This window comes from Ochotona princeps, chromosome 19 (assembly GCF_030435755.1).
Source record: "Ochotona princeps isolate mOchPri1 chromosome 19, mOchPri1.hap1, whole genome shotgun sequence".
NCBI lineage: Eukaryota > Metazoa > Chordata > Mammalia > Lagomorpha > Ochotonidae > Ochotona > Ochotona princeps.
Genome location: NC_080850.1, coordinates 23,206,137 through 23,224,353, shown reverse-complemented (window position 1 = coordinate 23,224,353; position 18,217 = coordinate 23,206,137). Strand labels below are relative to the sequence as shown.

Sequence of the window (18,217 nt, the reverse complement as noted above, 5' to 3'; positions counted from 1 at the left end):
CGATCTCACTCTACAACAGAAAACCCCAGGATTGCAAAGTCCACTCTGGTTTGACCTGGCGGGGGCGGAAGGGGGGGTGTCACACAACAAGGGGTATGTCGGAACTGAACTCAACCCTCCATTCGGCATGTGAGAATCAGCCCTGGTCCGGGGAGGTCTCGGGGGCACTCAGGGGTCAAGGCCAGGAAAAGGCACAAAGGTAAATAAATCATGTAGTGTTCAAGGAGGTGGCAAATGGACCTTTTAGGAATCAGCTGTAGCCTGGAGCAGAGGGAAGGGCAGGACACAGGCTGGCCAGGGTCTGCTCACCTTTTGAGGTCTCTGCAGGTGAACCAGGTAACGTTTGGCTGAGGCATGCCTCGGCCGCGACAGCGGACTACCTGCTCCCCACTGGCGGGATGGCTCTCACTCAGCTCCAGCACACGCACAGGGACTGCACAGAGTTAGGAGGTAGGGTGGCGGGAGGTCAGCCCACTCAGTTAGCAGGAAGGGCTCTTAGCGGGGACTAGGCAAGGTAGCTGGCCTGAAGCACCAGGAGGGCCCCCCACCCCCACAGGGCACTTCAAAAGGGAGGCCTCTCTGAGACTGCTAATCTCCCCTTTTAACAAGAAGGGGCAGCCAAGCTCCCAGAGCAACAACCGCACTGGCTTTTTCTCTGAGTTTATTTTAGGGGTTGCCTTTTATTTATGACATGTGATGCTGATTTTCCATCTGCCATTGAGAGGTTCCATTTTGCCTTTCAAAATAAGTTTATTCTGGGAGAGCCAACAGACAAAACATGAAGTCATTATCCCGTCATCTTTCGACTCAGACCCATCCGTCGGCTCTTCATCTCAGGCACAGTAAAGCCAGGCCAGGCTCATGGGAACCTGCCCCCCACTCCCCCCAACACACACACATACACACACACAACTTCCTCACCCCCCACCCCACTTCCTATCTCCCTCCATGTCCCTCTGTCCTGGCCATACAGGCCTTTTTGCCTTTGCTCTGGCTTCCTCGGTCCTGCCTGGGATACACTTTCCCCAAATATCCACTTGGCCAAACAATCCCCTCACAGACTTACAGCGGTTGAGCAAACGTCACCTCCTCCTTGAGGCCCGCCTATGCCCAATATTCTCAACCCTTCCTACTCTGCCTTTTCTTTCTCCCAGGCTGCTTGCTACTTTATCACCTACAGCATTCTCTGCCATCCCCCCTTCTGCTTCAATGTTTTCTTCTCCCGCTAGGAGAGGCAGGACACAGAAGCAGGGCCTCAGAAACCGCAAACAGAGTGTGGCTGCTCAGGAAATGCCTACTGAGTCATGGTACTGCATGAGTGTGAGGCGAGGAACAAAATGGACAACTTCAGAACACAGATGCCGGGCCCGGCGGCTGTGGCCTAGCAGCTAAAGTCCTCGCCTTGAACGCCCCGGGATCCCATATGGGCGCCGGTTCTAATCCTGGCAGCTCCACTTCCCATCCAGCTCCCTGCTTGTGGCCTGGGAAAGCAGTCGAGGACGGCCCAATGCTTTGGGACACTGCACCCGCGTGGGAGACCCGGAAGAGGTTCCAGGTTCCCGGCTTTGGATCGGCGCAGCACCGGCCCGTTGCGGCTCACTTGGGGAGTGAATCATCAGATGGAAGATCTTCCTCTCTGTTTCTCCTCCTCTCTGTATATCTGACTTTGTAATAAACTGAATAAATCTTTTTTAAAAAAAAATATCACAGATGCCTGCGGTTTCTGGAATACTCAGTGGGCTTAGGGCTGTCTTGCACAGATGAGGAAACTGAGGCCACAGAAAGGACATGCCTGGTTTACACAGCCTCCTGAGCTCCAGCCTTCCTCTCCTGCTCCCTCTATGGGTGGGGGAGAGAAGTGCAGGAAGGGGCAGAGGGTAGGGGCACCCCTCACTCACCATTGACCTGCAGTTGGAAGGAGAGCTGGGCCTCGGCGTCCTCGTGGAAAGCACGCATGGTGTATTTGCCGGCCTCTGCCACCTTCACCCGCACCAGTGTCAGCTCTGACACATACCTGAGGTGTGGCACAGGCCAGGAGGGCCAGCCCTCAGGACAGGAAGAACTCCCCCAGCCCCCTCCCCGACCCCCACAACTCCCCTGTACACACAGGAAAATACAACCGTGGGGATCACACAGATGTTAGCAGTGCAGCCACTGGAACAAGAGGGAGGCTGGGAAGGGCTTGGGAAGGGCCGGGAGGGGGCCGGGAGGGGGCTGGGAGGGGCTGGGAGGGGCTGGGAGGGGTGGAGGGGGGCTGGGAGGGGGCTGGGAGGGGGCTGGGAGGGGCTGGGAGGGGTGGAGGGGGGCCGGGAGGGGGCTGATAGGGGTGGAGAGGTCCTATTCCTCCCCCTTCCTGACATGCTTTATCCCCCACCAACATCTGCTAGTGTCTAGCTCAGGTGCTTCCAGGAGGCAGGGAGAGCCTGCCTGCCCCTTATCTGCTCCTGTCCTGCTCATAACAAGGATAACTTAGGAACAAAGTGACCATGTGGCCAGTGTCTTTGTTCCCTTATATGCGGACACCCAAGGAGGGATGACCCTGCTCTGATGGCTGCTGCAGCCTCAGCGCCTGGCAGGACATGTGACCTACAGCAGGCTCTCTGGGAAGGTCAGGCCTACGTTTTCAAGCTGCTGCTCACCGGGTCTCCGACACATTGCGTGTGGATAGGGCAATCTCGCCGGCACTGGAGTCGCCCAGGGTGCGGTTGTCCTTGAACCACAGGACAGTGGGCGGAGGGTAGGCCTCGAATACCACCTGCAGTGTACGGCTCCGGTGCAGGTCAGCGAATTGCAGCGCGCCCAGCTCTCCCAGCAGCCGCACATAGCCACTCTCTGCAAGGGGCAGGCTGTCAGGACAGGGCTGGGCCCCACTGGCTACACATGGGGCAGCACTTCCCAGAAATGGAGCATCAGGGGAGCACCCAAGGAATGTAGCCTTCTGGAGGTGGGACTACAACTGTGCATGCAAAGTGAGCTGGGGTGCAGGCTGAGGTGGGACCAGCTTTGAGGCTGGGCCTACAGCTGGGATTCTGTGTCTCGGCTAAGCTCCTTTGGTGGAGGGGGCTGCCTGGCAGCTAGGATTAGAAATCACATTGGAAATGGAATTCTGGTTAGGCAAAAAGAGTAGGTTGGGATGAGGGGCAGATTTGGGTCTAACACTGCCCTTCAGTTTTTGGGGTGATTCAGTTGGCATGGAGGCTACAGCTGGCATGGAGGATGGCTGCCTGTTCTCTGTGTCTGTGCCAGGGTCTGTGTCCAGCCCAGACTGGGGGGTGGGGACAGAGCCCAAGACACCTACCAACCACAGTGACATTGATGGCCTTTTCATCCCGGTGGTCGTTCACGCTCTCTGATACGTTGCACACGTAGGTGCCCGAGTCGCCCGTCTCAGCATTGGGGATGTGCAGAATGGAGCGGATGTGGGAGGGTACATCAAACAGGAAGTCAGTCACTGGCTCCACTAGCCGCCCACTCTGCAAGTAACGGTGAGGTAGTCCCCCACACCAAAACAGGGGGCTCATGAGAAGTCAGCAAGCTGCGGCTCCCATCCCTGCCTGGCCCCACCCTCCTCCCAGCCCAGGGCCAGCATTACCTCCTGGCGGGGGTACCGCCACTCAAAGTTAACCACCTCGTTGCCGGTCACAATGCACATGATGGTGATGTTCTCACCCTGGCGGACCACAGTCTGCACCGCATTCACCGAGACATTTATGGATGACACTGCAGAAGAGACATGGGTCCAGAGAGGACTGAATGAAAGATGGTCATTCAACTGGTCCCTACTGGGTGAATCCATTTAGGGATTGCTCAGACACTGGGAAGGGCAGTAAGCGTAACACAGATAATCTGTGTTCTCTAGATGGAAAAGCACCCAATGGGATTGAACTGAACAGCATCCTCCTTTGCCTGCTAACCTCTACTCCCAGTTCACACAGGAGGATCAGGCTGAGAGACCACGGTCATTCAGATGGAAATGGCAGAGCTGGGATCCCTACTCTGTTGGCCCCAGAGAGCCTATACCTTTGCCAGGCATGTGATAGAGCCCAGCTCTGGGGCCACAGGCCAACTCCACCATCTCTCTTGGAGCCTCTGTTCTCCTGACACCGCATTTCCAAGGCTGTATTACGTAGGGTGCAACCAATGCTCTGTAGACTTGGAGGGGATGGGGGCTGGACCTGCCTCTGCTGGACCTCGGGCCGGCCAAGGGGGCTCACCCTGCAGGCTGTAAACATAGTAGGCATCCGAGTCCACTTCCCTGCCCCCGACGGTGGTCTTGCAGACGTAGGTCTTGTCCTCAAAGGTGCCTGAGAAGCCACGCTGGTGGTCATAGGGGATGGGCAGTGGGACGTCCTCCTTCTTCTCGTGCAGCGTCACCACAAGCCGTGGGTCCGTCACTCGGCACGGAATGGTGGTCTCGGTCACCTCTGTGAGGAAAATGAACAGCTCCTCGGGTTCCGTGGGGAGGAAGCTCATGGTGGGATCTGCCGGCGGGGGAGCCAGGAAGGAGGTCAGGGGCACAGGGTTTCTAGCTATCCTCCCACTCGCTATGTGCTTGGAGCTGGCTCTCACCCCCATGCCGGCCCTCAGGTTCCCCAACACAGAATAAAGATGATGCTACAGTTTGGATGTTGATGTGGGATTGTTAAGAGGTGATGAGGCCACACGGGTCCCACCTTCATGAGTAGGACTGGTGCCATTTTCATCTTGCTCTTGCAGACCCTTTTATGGCCTGCCACGGATGCCATGGCAAGAATATCCTCCCTAGCTGCCAGCCTCTTGACCTTGGGCTTCTCTCCCTCCAGATCTGATGTATTTCTATTCATTATAAATCCGGGGTGCTATGTTAACAGCAGCAAACACCCCTGGTGCTTTCAGAGACCGCTTTTTAATACTGTCCATAGGACAGCACTAGGGCAAAAAAGGAGCAAAACCCAGGTTCAGGTGCAGCCAGCACCTAATGCTTTGGGAAAAAGTGAAGTGGGCTATGCGGACCAAGAGGAGCAAAATGGGACCAGCTGAGAGCGCACAGCCCTCAGGAATGGGGCAGGGAGTGGGCACGTATCCCACCCTGGGGCTGGGAGTGAGCACAGGCCTGGGGGAGTCAGACTCGATCCCACAGCAGTTCTGCATTTCTAACATGGCTGCCTTTCACAACATCAACCTCCTCTGGGCTTTCCCTGAGGCCTTCAATGGATCAAGAGAGTAAAGGAGGCAGCATATACACAGGCCAGGGCCCTTACCTGGCACAAAGACGTAGAGCCGCTTCCGCTCGCTGGGGTCTAGCCCCTGGGAGCCATTGTAAGTGCAGAAGTACTCGCCCGTGTCCACCCCAGTGACGTTGACCAGGGTCAGCATGCTGGAGAAGGTGCCGTCCTCATTCACAGTCACTTCCTGCCAGGGCTCCTGGGACATACGTTCCCACACCACTGGAGCAGAACCCGAGCAGGTCAGCGTGAAGGTGCTGGAGATGTTAAGGACCAGCTCCGGCCCTGGAGGAATGATGACCAAGCCCTGGGAGGCCTGAAGTCCCAGCAGTAATAGCAGGGACAGCAGCAGCGACTGGCCTTGGAGACAGAAGGTATTGCAGGTCAGCACTGGGGCCTCATGCCTCTTCTGAGCTGACCCCGGGAAGGAGGTCATGAAGAGCTTGCCTCCCACCAGACTGGAATCCCTCCCATCCCTCTTCTCGAGTCTGGGGCCTGCATGTCCAGTGCCAGGACCCCTGGGGCTCCTCCTGGCCTCTGCCTCAGAGGCCGCCAGCTGCTGTGGCCATCAGCAGTGCTGAGCGCAGGCAGCAGGCTAGAGAAAGTGTCAGGAAATCCTCGGGAAACAATCTCCAGGCCTCTGGTTCCTGCATTGCTTCCCAGGTCACTCTCTGCGCCTTCTCCCTGCAGCTGATCAGGTTCCTGTAAGGCCTGGAGCTGGCCTCCCTGGAGGAGCTGGGAGAGAGGGTCCCAGGTGCTCAGGATGAGAGCAGGTGGCACCTGGAGTTGGTGACTCTGGGTGCTCAGCAGTTGCTCCTCCTGTCTGTGACTTCCTCTGATGAAGGATTTGTATAAGCCATGCTTATATAAGTGTCCCTCAGCCCAGACAGGTGGGCAGTCTGCTGGGCAGGCTGTGCATCAATCGTTTGGTCAGCCCAAGCCCTGAAGAGTGAGGTAGACATGGGTGGGCAGGAGGGAGAGATGCTGGGAGGGACCCTGGGAGGGACTTGGGAGCTCCCAATCAGGGGAGTCAATGGGAGAAGGGAGCAGGAGGCTGGGACCAGGCCAGACCCCAGGCTGAGCAGAAGTGGAGGGTGGGGCACAGCTGCAAAGCCAACCAGAGGGCCCGTGCTGAGGACACTGGACAAGCAGGGGTCACCTGCTGGGTCTCTCCACTCCCGGCCAGTGGGCAGTCCCAGGGTTTCCACGGAAACCCATAGATGGCTCAGGGACACAGTAGCACTTCTGGGACCCTGTGCCTTGCCCTCTTCAAGACTCTGCTTGGTGGCTGGCTCCCCAGTCTACCTACCTTTGAGCCCCGGAGCTGGCATCACAGCCGGAAGCCACATGGTGTCCTGTGGATTAAATACAGGGTTCAGGGCGCATCCTAGCCCCTAGCTACTGAACAGTAAGCCCCAGCCAGGACCACCCAGGCTATGTGTCCACCGGTCTTAAGTCAGACATCACCCACATGCCCAAGCTGAGGGGTATCCCTGACCACAGGCCCTCTCCCCAACCCTGCCCCTGCCTCTCTCAGGCTTTGGTCTCCCTGCCTGTGCATGGGGTGGGGGTAGAGTAACAAGGGGGTTATACAGGCTGGGCTGGAGTGTGTGCAGGGGTCTGATGGCTCTGACAGCCCGTCCTCTGGGTGACAGTTCCAATACCAGGCCCTTATCTGCCAGGACAAATATTTGGGAAAGTATGATGAAAGGCTCAGAGGAGAAGGAAGGGTAAGCCAGAAAGCCCAGGCGGCTCCCACAGCTCCCCCAGCACAACAGGAAATGGAGGCTGCTGTGGGAAGGGAAATGGGGACGGGGAGTTGTCAGGGCTGTGGAATGTGGTGGGTGGGCTCAGCCCCCCTGCCCCGACTCAGCCCCAAGCAAGCAGCACAGGGAGGCCCAAGAAAGAGGGGGCCTGTGGAACCTAGCTAGGCTGCCAAGGGCCTGGTGTGCGGATGGGGAAACTAAGGCACTGAGGACAAATGGGAGGAGATACACTGTGTGTGAAGCACAGGCAGAGGCAAGGCCCAAGGCAGGCTGACCTCAGGAGGTCCTCTCTCTGTCCCTGCCTCAGACCCCACACAACCACCAAGAGCCAGCTAAGTCCAGGGTCTGTGCAGCATCAGCAAGAAGGAGGCCAGAGGTGGACAGGGGTCACAGGGCAAGAACTGTGGGTGGCGATCACGGGATGCAGCCACAAGGCACCTCCTGATGCTGTGAGGCACAGCTCTGGCCTCCTCCCCTGGCCTGGCACTGCCCTCGGGTGACACCCAGCTCACCCCTACCTCCCAGCTCACCCCTGGGAGCTCCCAGTCCAGGCCTGGGGAGCTGGGTTGGAGCCCTGGCTCTCTGGATCTTGTGCCGTGGCCATCTGTGTGGCCTGGCTCTCTAGCCATCCACATGGAGTGATGGCCAGTGTCCCACCCTGCAGAGCCACATGCGGGCAACAGGAAGGTGGGGAAACAGAGTCCAGGGTTGGTTCAGAGGATCCAGAGCTAGGGGCCCTGTCTTAGCACATCTGCCCTCCTCTACTGCTTACACCCCATTCCCTTCCACCCAGCCTACCTGGGGGTCCCCTCATCCTCTCTCTACTCAACCCATGCAATGGACGCCCTCTCCACAGCACACCCTAGCCCCTTCAGATGGATGCCAGGCCTCCTCCAATAGGAGGCCGGCAGTGCCCCCAGGGGTCCATCTGCCCCTCAGTGGGTGCCCCTTTGGCTCCTCCCTGCTTGCTGCCAGAGAGCTCAGCCAAAGATAATCATGAGCAGCCCTGGCTGGGGGAGGGGCTGATCCCAGCCTCCCACCCCCTCACCCCTTCCCAGCCGCCCTGGCTGGCCGCACTGTTTATTATTATAAAGGAGGAATCTGGCCGCCTGGCCAGGAGATGAGAGGTCACCACAGAGGGGCTGGCTTGGCTGGGGAAAGCTGGGCTGGCTGTGTAGGCAGGGCCCTCGTGGCATGTGGGTCCTCCCACTCCCCTCCCCGCCAAGCTGCTCCTGCATGCCACTTGGGCTCCCTCTCCTCCAGCACCTCGCCTGCTGGGCCTGCCACTAGGGGAGTCTCTACCTTGCTGAGCTGGGAAGGACTCTTAACTGAGTAGTGGAGGCCCAGTGAGAGACAGATGCACAGCAAAAACAGACATGCAGGTTAGTGGGGAGGGACAGGCAAGGCAAAGAGGCGGAGGGAGTCTGTGGACACCTCAGAGGCCCTGGAATGGCTTCGCTAGGAAGCAAACGTTTTCCCACACAAGGATCCTCAGCCTCACTGTAGAAAAGTACACCACCCCCTCACCTGTGGATTAGTCATCGCCAAGAGCCATCCCTGGAGTGGGCACTGGAGTACAGCAGCTCAAACTGCCATTTGGGACAGCCACATCTCACACTGCAGCCTTGGTTCAAGTCACAGCTACTCTGCTTCCAATCCAGCTTCCTGTTATTGTGCCTGGGAAGCAGCAAGTACTTGGGCTCCTGCCACCCATGTGGGAAACCCCAATGTTGTTCTGGGCTTCTGGCTTCAGCCTGGTCCAGCCATGGGTGTTGCAAACACTTGGGGAATGAACCAGCAAACAGAACATCTCTCTCACCCTCTCAAGTCGGTAAAACAAATAAACATTTTTTAAGTTGTTGGCTTCAAAAGTTAGCTTTCCTGATTCTGCAGCACTGCCTTTTTATTTATTAGAGAGAATGTTCTTAGTTCACTCATCAAATACCAGCAACAACCCTGAGCAGGCTGAGGTCAAGTGCTGGGAACCCAGTCCGGGTCTCCCACACAGGTAGCAGGAAGCCAAGGTCGATCTAGAACCTGCTGCCTCATAGGCTCTGCATTAGCAGGAAGCTGGAGTCAGGAGCCAGAGCTGGATCAAATGTAGGTCCTATGCTGTGGGACTCTGGTATCTTCACTGCAAGGCTACATGCCTGGCCAAGGAGAAGTTTCCAGTCATTGTCATTCCCATCAGGGTGGCTTGAGGAAGTAGGAGCTGGTTGGAAGGAGAAAGCCACATTCCTGAACACAGAGTCATAGAAAAATCCCAAACTCTTCTCATTGCAAGCATGGAATTTTCCTGTCCTACTGTGTGAACCTGAACAAGTCATTTTCCTCTCTGGGCCCCAGGTTCCCCATCCACACAATTAGGAGTTGGACAACAGGCATTCAGGTGACTTTTCAGCCAAATGAAGTGGTAACATGAACTATTAGGAGGTGGTAGGGGAGGGGCTGCATGGACAACAGGTTGGAGGACCAGTGGGACACAGGGCATCGGACATGACCTTCCAGGCCATCATATGTGACTTCCTAGTACCCTCAGTTGTGCACCCACTGCAGATGGACTCCTTGGTGCTTCCTGTAGGCTGATGTGGCTACCACCCACCTCACAGAGGCCCAGGCAGTTACCAAGGGTGGTGGGAGGGGGGCTTGCCTGTGACCACATCCCTTCTTTAGGGGGCTGTGCCATAGGGAGCAGCCCTCTGGGACAACACAGGCGTCACCATCAGGGATGAGGCACCCCCTCCCTGCTTCCCTGTCCTGCCCAGGGACTGCCAGGGGCCTCCCCTCTTTGCACATGGGGAGGGTGCTGGGTGCCGGGAAGGCCTTGCGATTCCTCCATTTCTAGCCAGAACAGAAGGACAAAGGTCTGGAGAAAGGTCATCACTGCAGATGACAAGGAAGCCCCAGGGGAGCAGGCGGAAGAAGTCAAGGCCAGCTGAGCAGAATGGAAGCCCCAGGTCTGGGGAGCAAGGACATATCAGAAGCTGTTCTCAGGGCTCCAGCCCTCCCTCCTCCCAGCACATACGCTCCCTGCCTCCTTTCCCACCGCCTTCATCTAAATAAATCCAATCCATCTTGGCCACATCCGCCAGCGGCGGCTTCCCTCCCTCGGGGTCTTGAGGCTCCCACGACACAGGCAGACCGGGAAGGGGGAGGCCCGTGAGCAGTGAACACATGCATGCGGCACGGATGGCTGCCTACGCACTCACTCACACGCTCCTTGGAATCATGTATATGTACAACTGGCCATGTGCACTCAACGTGTGCACACCCACGTAAAACACGCCTGCACAAAGCTCCCCCTGTGCCCGAGGCTCAGGCACAGAACATGGGTTGTGGCTCTCTCACCCGCCCATCAGAGACACAGTCACAGGCAACAGATCACGTGTGGGCCCGGCACATACGACATGCAGAGTGTATGTGTGCAGGACCCGCAGACTCCTCGAAACACACAACCATAGGCATACCCAGACATGCCAGAAAGTCGCTATGCATCATACAATTCAGAGCACTGGCATGAATTGACTCGCCAGATGCTCAGTCCACTGCACGAGGGAGGTGCAGTGATTATACCCATTTTAGAGGTGGGGAAAGTAAGGCAGAGTGCTTCAGAGACTGATCTAGAAACACAGAGCCTAGAGAAACATCACCATAGGCCACCTCCTACATCTCCACTTTCCTGATGGAGATGAGCATCTGGTTGGGTCAAGAGAGAACAGAGGGGATGGATAGAAACAGAAAAGGGGAGAGATTCAGCTGAGTTGTAGCAGGGCTGGGCCGTTTCATGCTGAGCTCTGGCAAGGATGGTATCCTAGGAGCCCACATCCCTGCTTGAAATACTAGGGAGGCAGAAGGCAGTGTGCCCTGAGGAGGTAGAAGGGAAGATAAGGCCATTTTTTAAGACATGAATACAACCGAAGAGCAGAACAGATAGCTGCCCCTGAGGCCTGGGGGGTGGGCACTGAGTGACCAGTAGGACCTCAGTGTGCGGCAGGGGATGGCTGGACAGGGATAGCATGGGGATGAGGTGGGAGGAAGCCCTGCTGGGGGAAGGCAGCGCTGTTGGCTCAGGGGCGCTGGCAATAAACAAGGGGAGAGAGCAAGGGGAGGGTGGGGAGAGGGAGGAAGAGGCCTGGCCTGGGGGTCATGAGTCAGGGTCTTGGAATGCCAGAACTGCACAGCACCCCCAGGGCTCATCTGCCTGATCCGCCCCCTTTTTGGGTCCCACTGTACAGGGAAACTGAGGCTAGAAACAGGACAGGGAAGGCAGATGCCACTGCCCAGGCGGCCACCTAACTTAGTGCTCCCAGCTCCCAGCCCCTAGCTCAGATGTGAGATAAGGGTTCAAGGCCACCCTCTCCCTTTCCCGTCTCTCTGCTCTGGTCCAGCTTGGAGGATGAGACTCGCTGAGCTGCTGGCAGAAGTGGGACAGAGACTCCAGGTTCCTGACCTACCCAGTTCTCGTCCCCCCTCTCCTCACAGCCCCCCAGTTAGCCTATAGGAGGGAAGTAAAGGAGCCTGTATTCTAGCCCCGTTTGTCTCCCACTTGCAGAATAGGCCTGCCCCCTCTCTGGGCCTCAGTTTCCCCCATCTAGACCAGGGAGTGGACAGGGCTGTCCCTGGAGCACATTCAGGGCTGGCATGTTGCGGCTGTCAGGACCCCTACTCTGGCAGGCAGAGTTGGAATGCCAGTGGGGGGTTGGGAGGGGATACGTCGAGGAGGGGACAGCCAGCATGTCATGACTCAGCTCAGAGCAGGCAGCCAGCTCCAGACTGGGTGTGGGGGGGCAGGCGGCATCTGGAGCCAGGGAGCGAGGCCTCCACCCGCCGCTGAGCCCAGGGGTGACAGCAACACAGGCTGGGCCCTGCCCCAGGCGGGCAGGTCATGAGTGTGACCTGGAGGGCCATCCCTGAGAGCCAAGGCAAAAAGCAGTGATGGGGCAGGGAGAAGCCGACAGGAAGAGGTGCAGAGGCTCCGGCCAGCTTCCCTCAATCCAGTGCTCCACTGGCCCTGGTGCAGAAGGTTTGGCACCAACACTCCTACACAAGGAATCTCAGAGCCGGAGCACGGCATGGACAGTTGGCCCAAGCCACACAGCATCAAGCAGGCCTGGTTCTTTCTGCCACGTTTGGGACGTTTGTGTGTGCCAGGGGCTCAAGGCAAAGGCCCACTAAGCTGGGTCCCTGCGAGACCAACAGGATGGAGAGCGTGTGTGTTAATGGGGAGGCCATACTGACCTACAACCCTGCCCGTGAAACCCTCCCTGGCACCTCAGAACCCCTCCCTCCCTTCCAATCCAACCCTTTGGCCTGCCATCGTAGTCCTACCAGAGGGAACCTCCCACCAGCCCTGGTCTTGGGCAGTAGCCTGTGCACCCCCAGTCCTGCCTACACATCCTGACCAGTTTCCAAAAGCTCACACCACTGGCCCCAGACTTGTCATTCGCCCTCCCCAGGGGGCCTCCCCAGAGACACAATGGAAAGAACTGACCTATTTTCTGCAAGTCCCAAATAAAATGAAACATCTGTCGGGAATGGAGCCAAGCCGATAAAGAGACAGATCCCCCCCAGGGAGCCCCCTTCCCGCAGCACAACGGCCCTGGCTCTCCCAGAGCCGTGTGCCTGGGGGTGGGGAGCGGGCGGCAGGCTCCTTGGAACAGCGCGTGGGAAAGCACTCAGTGTGTGCCTCACGGCTGGCCGCTGGGGGCCCAGGGGAGGAGCCTGGGTCCCCACGAGGCTGGGAAGCAGCCTGAGAAGGAGGTCAGGGAGGGAGACAGACCCAGCCTCTGCCCAGCAAAGACTTCCTGCCTCCTGAGGTGCCTCACTGGCCTCCCCTGCTCGGGTCCATGGCTGTCCTCCTGCCCCCACTCCAGGCATATAGTTTAATGTTGCCCAGGTCCACTGCATCCCTGACCTGGTGAAGTCCCTGGGGCTGCTAACTGGGTCCCCATTAGTGCTTTGAAAAGGAACAGGGACTTGAATGGCTTTGAGAGTGACCCCCCAGCAAATAAGAACAGCTACCTCCATCACCGTCCACCCCATCACCTAGCCCTTGGCCTTAAGTGCTATAAAAACAAACTGCCAGGAGCAGTCTCTGCCTGTGGGGGGGCCACTTCCTCACGGGACAGTTGAGGACAGAGGCAGAGTTTGCCAGTCAGGCAGACTGGCCCTCCAGGATCCCTGCTCAGGGTCCCTGCAACAGCCTTAGGTGGGAACACTGTTGTGCAGCCCCACACAGAACAACCCGACCCCATGTTCACAGCCTTGTTCTCTCACACTACTTCCCAACACCTCCTCTTGTCCTTCCAAGCGCTCTTCAGAGCTGGGGCAAGCTGAAACCGATGGGGAGACAGACACAGCTTTTGTCAAGAGCCCTACAGTTGTGGGGCTCCACGATTTGACTACATCCCTGTTGCCTTCTCCTACACCTGCTCTGCAAGTGTACCTCTGGTGATGGAGGTCTCAACTCACTCCACAGCTCAGCATCACCAGATGCCAGCTGATAGAGAATTCTCCTCCTTGCACCAAGCACAGCCTGCCTTGCTGTGTCCTGTCTCTTGGTCCTGCTTCCATCCACCAGCCTCCCCAGCCATGTATCAGTTACTCTCTGAACCCTAAATGGAAGGCCAAGCAAAGGCCCTACTTGTCAGAGGCAGACACTCTGCTAAATGCATTGCCCCACTGATTTGGCTCGCTCTCTCATCAGCTCTGTGGGAGGGGACACTCATTATTCCCATTTCACAGGGGAGCACGTCGAGTCTCCAAGAAGTTTGGTTATATGCCTAAGATCTTATGGCCAAGAAGTAAAGACACCAGGGTATAAAACCAGGGCAGTTTGACTCAAGAGCCTATAAGTTTTTTTTTTTAAGAGAGAGAGGGAGATCTTTTCATTGGAATGGCAGATATACAGAGAGAAGGAGAGATAGAAAGATCTTCCGTTGTAGGGCTCATTCCCCAGGTGGCTGCAACAGTCGGAACTGAGCTGATTCAAAGTCAAGAGCCAGGAGCTTCTTCCAGGTCTCCCATGTGGGTGCAGGGTCCCAAGGCTTTGGGCCATCCTCTGCTGCTTTCCCAGGCCACAAGCAGGGAGCTGAATGGGAAGTGGAGCAACCAGGATACAAACTGGCATCCTTATGGGATCCCGGGCATGCAAGAGAAGGATTTGGCCACTGAACCAGCACACAGGACCCTCTATTTTTTTAAAAAAAATAATTTATTTGAAAGGCAGAGAGAAATCTCCTATCTGCTGGTTCACTCTCTGAATGTCTGCAACAGCTAGGACTGGACCAGGCCAAAGCCAGGAGTCAGGAACTCAATCCAGGTCTCCAGGGTAGGAGGCAGGGACTTGAGTACTTAAGTCAATGCTGGCTTCTTCCCAGGGTGCACATTAGCAGGAAACCGGAAGCGGGAGTGAGCCAGGACCTGAATCCAGGCACTTGGCAATGGCATGGGTATGTCTCAAGCAACAGCTTGCCCACTGTGCTAAGTGACCACCAGCAAAGCCTGCAATCTTGACTACCGGTGTCTACTCCAGAAACAGCGCTGCCCAAAGAGAAATGTTCCTGCATGATGCTCAACACTCATGGGGTCCAAGCAGAATTCAGTCTCTCGGAGATAAGAGGTGCCTTGGGGTTCAGTGTCCTGCCCAGTCTTCAGGGAGGGCAGTGGGCACAGGCAGCCTGTGTCATGCCCTCTGCTACCTGTGGCCAACCTGGGCTTTAGAAGTCATGAGGCCTGAGCCATGTAACATACAGGCTCAGTGCCAGCACACTAGGCTAAGGAGAGGGACCCTGATTGTGCCCAGGCAGGTTTCTGGGCTCCCTTAAGGCTGTCTCAAAGGACAGTCTGAGCTGAGCATTCCAGCAGCCGGGCTAGGTATCTGGCACTTTTACTGCAGGCCTGCCCCTGCTGGAGCCCCAGCAGCCCCTTCTACTCTTCATAGCTGCCGGGCCTTCCTTGGCAGCTTCAGAACTACAGGCGTCCACCATCCTTGGGATGCCCCCACAACCTCACCTTCGGGCGGTGCCATGGCAACACAGAGCGACAGGCCCCGGCAGCCAAAGGAGTCCCTGAGAGGGGTCCCAAGCTGAGGCGGGGGCAGGGGGGTGGTGTGGCAGGCACAGACAAGCAAGCCTTCTGTTCTCCAGGATGCTGCCAGCCTGGGACCGGCCACAGGCCCGGGGTAGGGGCTGTCAATAAAAAAGGTCCTCAGTGCCAAGTGCACAGGGAGCAGGCCAGCCAAGGAGGCCCCCACGACCCAACCCAGCAGCATGCAGCTTCCTCCACCCGCCAGTCTACAAGGCAGGCTGGGGAGCGGGCTAGGGAGAGACCTGCCATTAATTGGTGCCAATTTGGGGACATTGACATTCCGTGCACTCCAGCACGACAAACCAGGAGGACCAAGAACTCTCCCACTCCCTCGGCCATCCCCTCCTCTGTGGGTTCCCCATATGTGGTTCACTCCTGGGGCCTCAGTCTCCTCCTCTGTATGCCGGGCCTTGACATGGAGTTGTTGAGGCTACCCAAGGAGGCAAGGCAAACAAAATGCTGAGAGCAGGGCCTGGCACGCAGCCCTCGGCACAGCCAGTGGATGTCTGATGATGATTATTCATCCTCTCATGGGGAAATAACTCATTCGTTCAGCCTGGGGTGTAAGCCGAGATGCCTTGGCCGGCCTTGGCCACAAAGGGGCACGTGGATAGACGGGATGGTGCAGGAGGATCACTGCCCGTCCAAAAGGCGTTCTCGGGAAGGGACAGCTGCTGTTGCTGTGGAGAGTGGGAGCAGCTGCAGCCATTCCAGCACGCCGAGGCTCGGCAAGGGGCCTTCACTACTGCACACTCAGGACTTTGAGGCCAGCCTAGCACCAGAACCCAAAGCCAACACCTCCTAGTGCACTGACTAACCATCTCTCCTTCAGCTCAGCCTTGCTCCCTTAATATGATTCTCTACAAACTGCAAAAGCCACGTAACAATTACTTGGAACATTTGGGACTGAGTATCTGGCAGGTGTTCAATGGATATTTATCAGCACAAGAGATCAAATGGCTGTGCAGGATTGGCTTTTCTGGCCCTCTGGCCTGGGGACCTCAGCTATTCCCCCACCCCACAACACACAGACTAACACAGGATTCACAAGATTGGGAACTTGGATGGGCAGGCAGACCCCCAGCCCTGCAGAGATGCAATAAGGATGGGCAAGTGCAGGCAGAAAAAACTCATGATACTCTGACTTGCAGGGTGTGCCTGATAGCACCAGGTCACAGCAGTGGTGTGGGAGCCCAGTCAGACTGGGAGCAGTGGTTCCAGCCTGAAGCCACCTAATCCCAGAGGCAGGTCCTGGTTTTACTACTTGGTAACAAGTAGTAAAGTCCTTCCTGAGTTGAAACACTTGGAGTCTCAATGTCCAGAATATGGCATTGCTGTGGGGGTTAGAGATTGTGATGAAAAGCCCTGGATACAAACTAGGTGCTTGGTACACCGTGACTATTATGTGGATAGGTCTAGTTCAGTGGGGAGAGGAGGCAGGACCTCCTGAGGGCTGTGGTCTTGAGCCAGGCCTCCAAGACTGACAGGCATGTGGAAGACAAGGCAGGGAGCGGATCTGCTAGGCTGGAACCCAGACTCTTGGGCAAACAGACACCTGTGGGCTGCTTCGGGAAAAGTTTGAAGGACTGGGAGAAGGTCAGGGCCCTCCCCTGGAAGCACTGGGAAGCTGGCTTTCTGGCATCAAGTTGTGGCGACTGGCTGCTGCCTGCTGGCTGGGCAGTGACAATGCCAGAACTACAGGCACTAGGAGTAGGGTCTTTGTGCAGGGGAGGGACATGAATAGAGTGGCATCAGAGGGGAGGTTGTGAATTAAGACAGGGACAGTGGAAGCAATTTCGGGCATAAAGCCATTGCAAACCTAGTCTTGAATCCAGTGGGATCTAACTACTTAACTTGCAGCAAGTTCAAAATGAAAATGCAGGCTCCTTGTTTAAAAAATGAAATAAAACAAACAGGAATTTTAAGAGTGCAAAGCATTAAATACAGTTTATATCCTTCCAAGCAAAAGATCTTCATGAGGTTGAAAGTCATTTCTACTCACTAAACAAGGGGGATTCTATCCATCCATTCATCCAGCCATCCAACTGTCCATGCATCCACCCACCTGTCCACTCATCCATCTTTCTGCCATCTACCCATCCTTCAACCAATCTATTTCTATATATATTTATCTATTCACTACTGTACAATCAATTCAGCAGGTAGGTTGGAAGCTGACAAGAATGCAAACACAGAGGGCCATCCCACAGTCCACAGGGTCAAAGTTCAGCCTTCACCTTCAAGACTTTCTCTGAGTTGGCAGGGGACAGGCCTTCTGGGATATGTTGGTAAAGCTGAGTCCTCACCCCTATAGCCACTGAGGCTTAGCCGCAGTCTCAGCTGCAGAGCAGCAGGTGGGCTCTCAGCTCTTGGGTTCCACTTTCCAGGACCCAAAGTTAACAGGGCAGCTATAGGGGGAGTGGGGAGGACCATAGCCACAAAAAGCTTGGCAGGGTTGCCATGGGGCTAAGGACAGAGCCAGCCGAACTTCCTTTGTCTGAAATTCTCCCTGGTCCCTCCATTCTCCACTTCCTGTCAGAGCTAGACTGGAGAAGTGGACTGCACCAAGGTGCCCTGGTCCAGAAAGCTACCCAGGGTTCCCCATCACTGAGAAGAGTGCCCTTGTCTTCAGCCCAAACCCTGTACCCTGTTTTCAGCCCAGAGAGACATGGAGGCTGAACCTTGGACATCAGAGCTCGTGAAGACCCAATGCATATCACAGCACAAAGGAAAGTCGGGTTCAGACTCAGTGACACCCCTGATAATCTGCACCCCTTCTCCACTCTGGGCTCCCTTGCGCCCCCACACAGTAAGCAAGTTAAACCATGTGACCCCAAAAGCCTTTTACACCTCTGATATTCAGGGACTTCCACCCCCATCCTCCTGAGACACAGCCCTGTCCATCACTGGGTGGGGAAGTGGGGACCTTGGGCAGACGAAAGATTTCCAGCACCCTCTAAGACATCAAATAGACCAGATCTGAAGCCAGGCAGAGAGGACATTAACACAGCTTGAGCGGCATGCTTTGATTTCCAATCTCCTCAGTAGGCAGGTTGGGGGTGGGGTACCCCGGAAAGCAGCTGGGGGGGTGCTCTGAATCTGAGGCTTGCAACAGCAACTGTAGCAAGCAGGTGAATTCCACACTCATGGCTCTGCACC

At 56.6% G+C, this 18,217-nt stretch overlaps 1 protein-coding gene across 2 annotated transcripts in view; it reads right to left on the bottom strand.

Annotated features, from left to right (window-relative positions):
* PDGFRB (platelet derived growth factor receptor beta) overlaps positions 1-18,217 on the bottom strand; it is a 35,875-nt gene that overhangs the window by 13,294 nt on the left and 4,364 nt on the right. The window contains exons 2-9 of one of the 2 annotated variants that reach the window (XM_004587540.2): positions 6,514-6,559; positions 5,241-5,564; positions 4,215-4,481; positions 3,593-3,720; positions 3,299-3,473; positions 2,640-2,832; positions 1,899-2,014; positions 310-433 (exon numbers count right to left, since the gene is read on the bottom strand). In XM_004587540.2, the coding sequence (XP_004587597.2) occupies positions 310-433; positions 1,899-2,014; positions 2,640-2,832; positions 3,299-3,473; positions 3,593-3,720; positions 4,215-4,481; positions 5,241-5,564; positions 6,514-6,553 (1,367 nt within the window). In that variant the 5' untranslated portion in view covers positions 6,554-6,559. Of the gene's footprint in view, positions 1-309; positions 434-1,898; positions 2,015-2,639; positions 2,833-3,298; positions 3,474-3,592; positions 3,721-4,020; positions 4,048-4,201; positions 4,482-5,240; positions 5,565-6,513; positions 6,560-18,217 lie in introns of those variants that run through there. The other variant, XM_036497089.2, reaches the window with a different exon arrangement.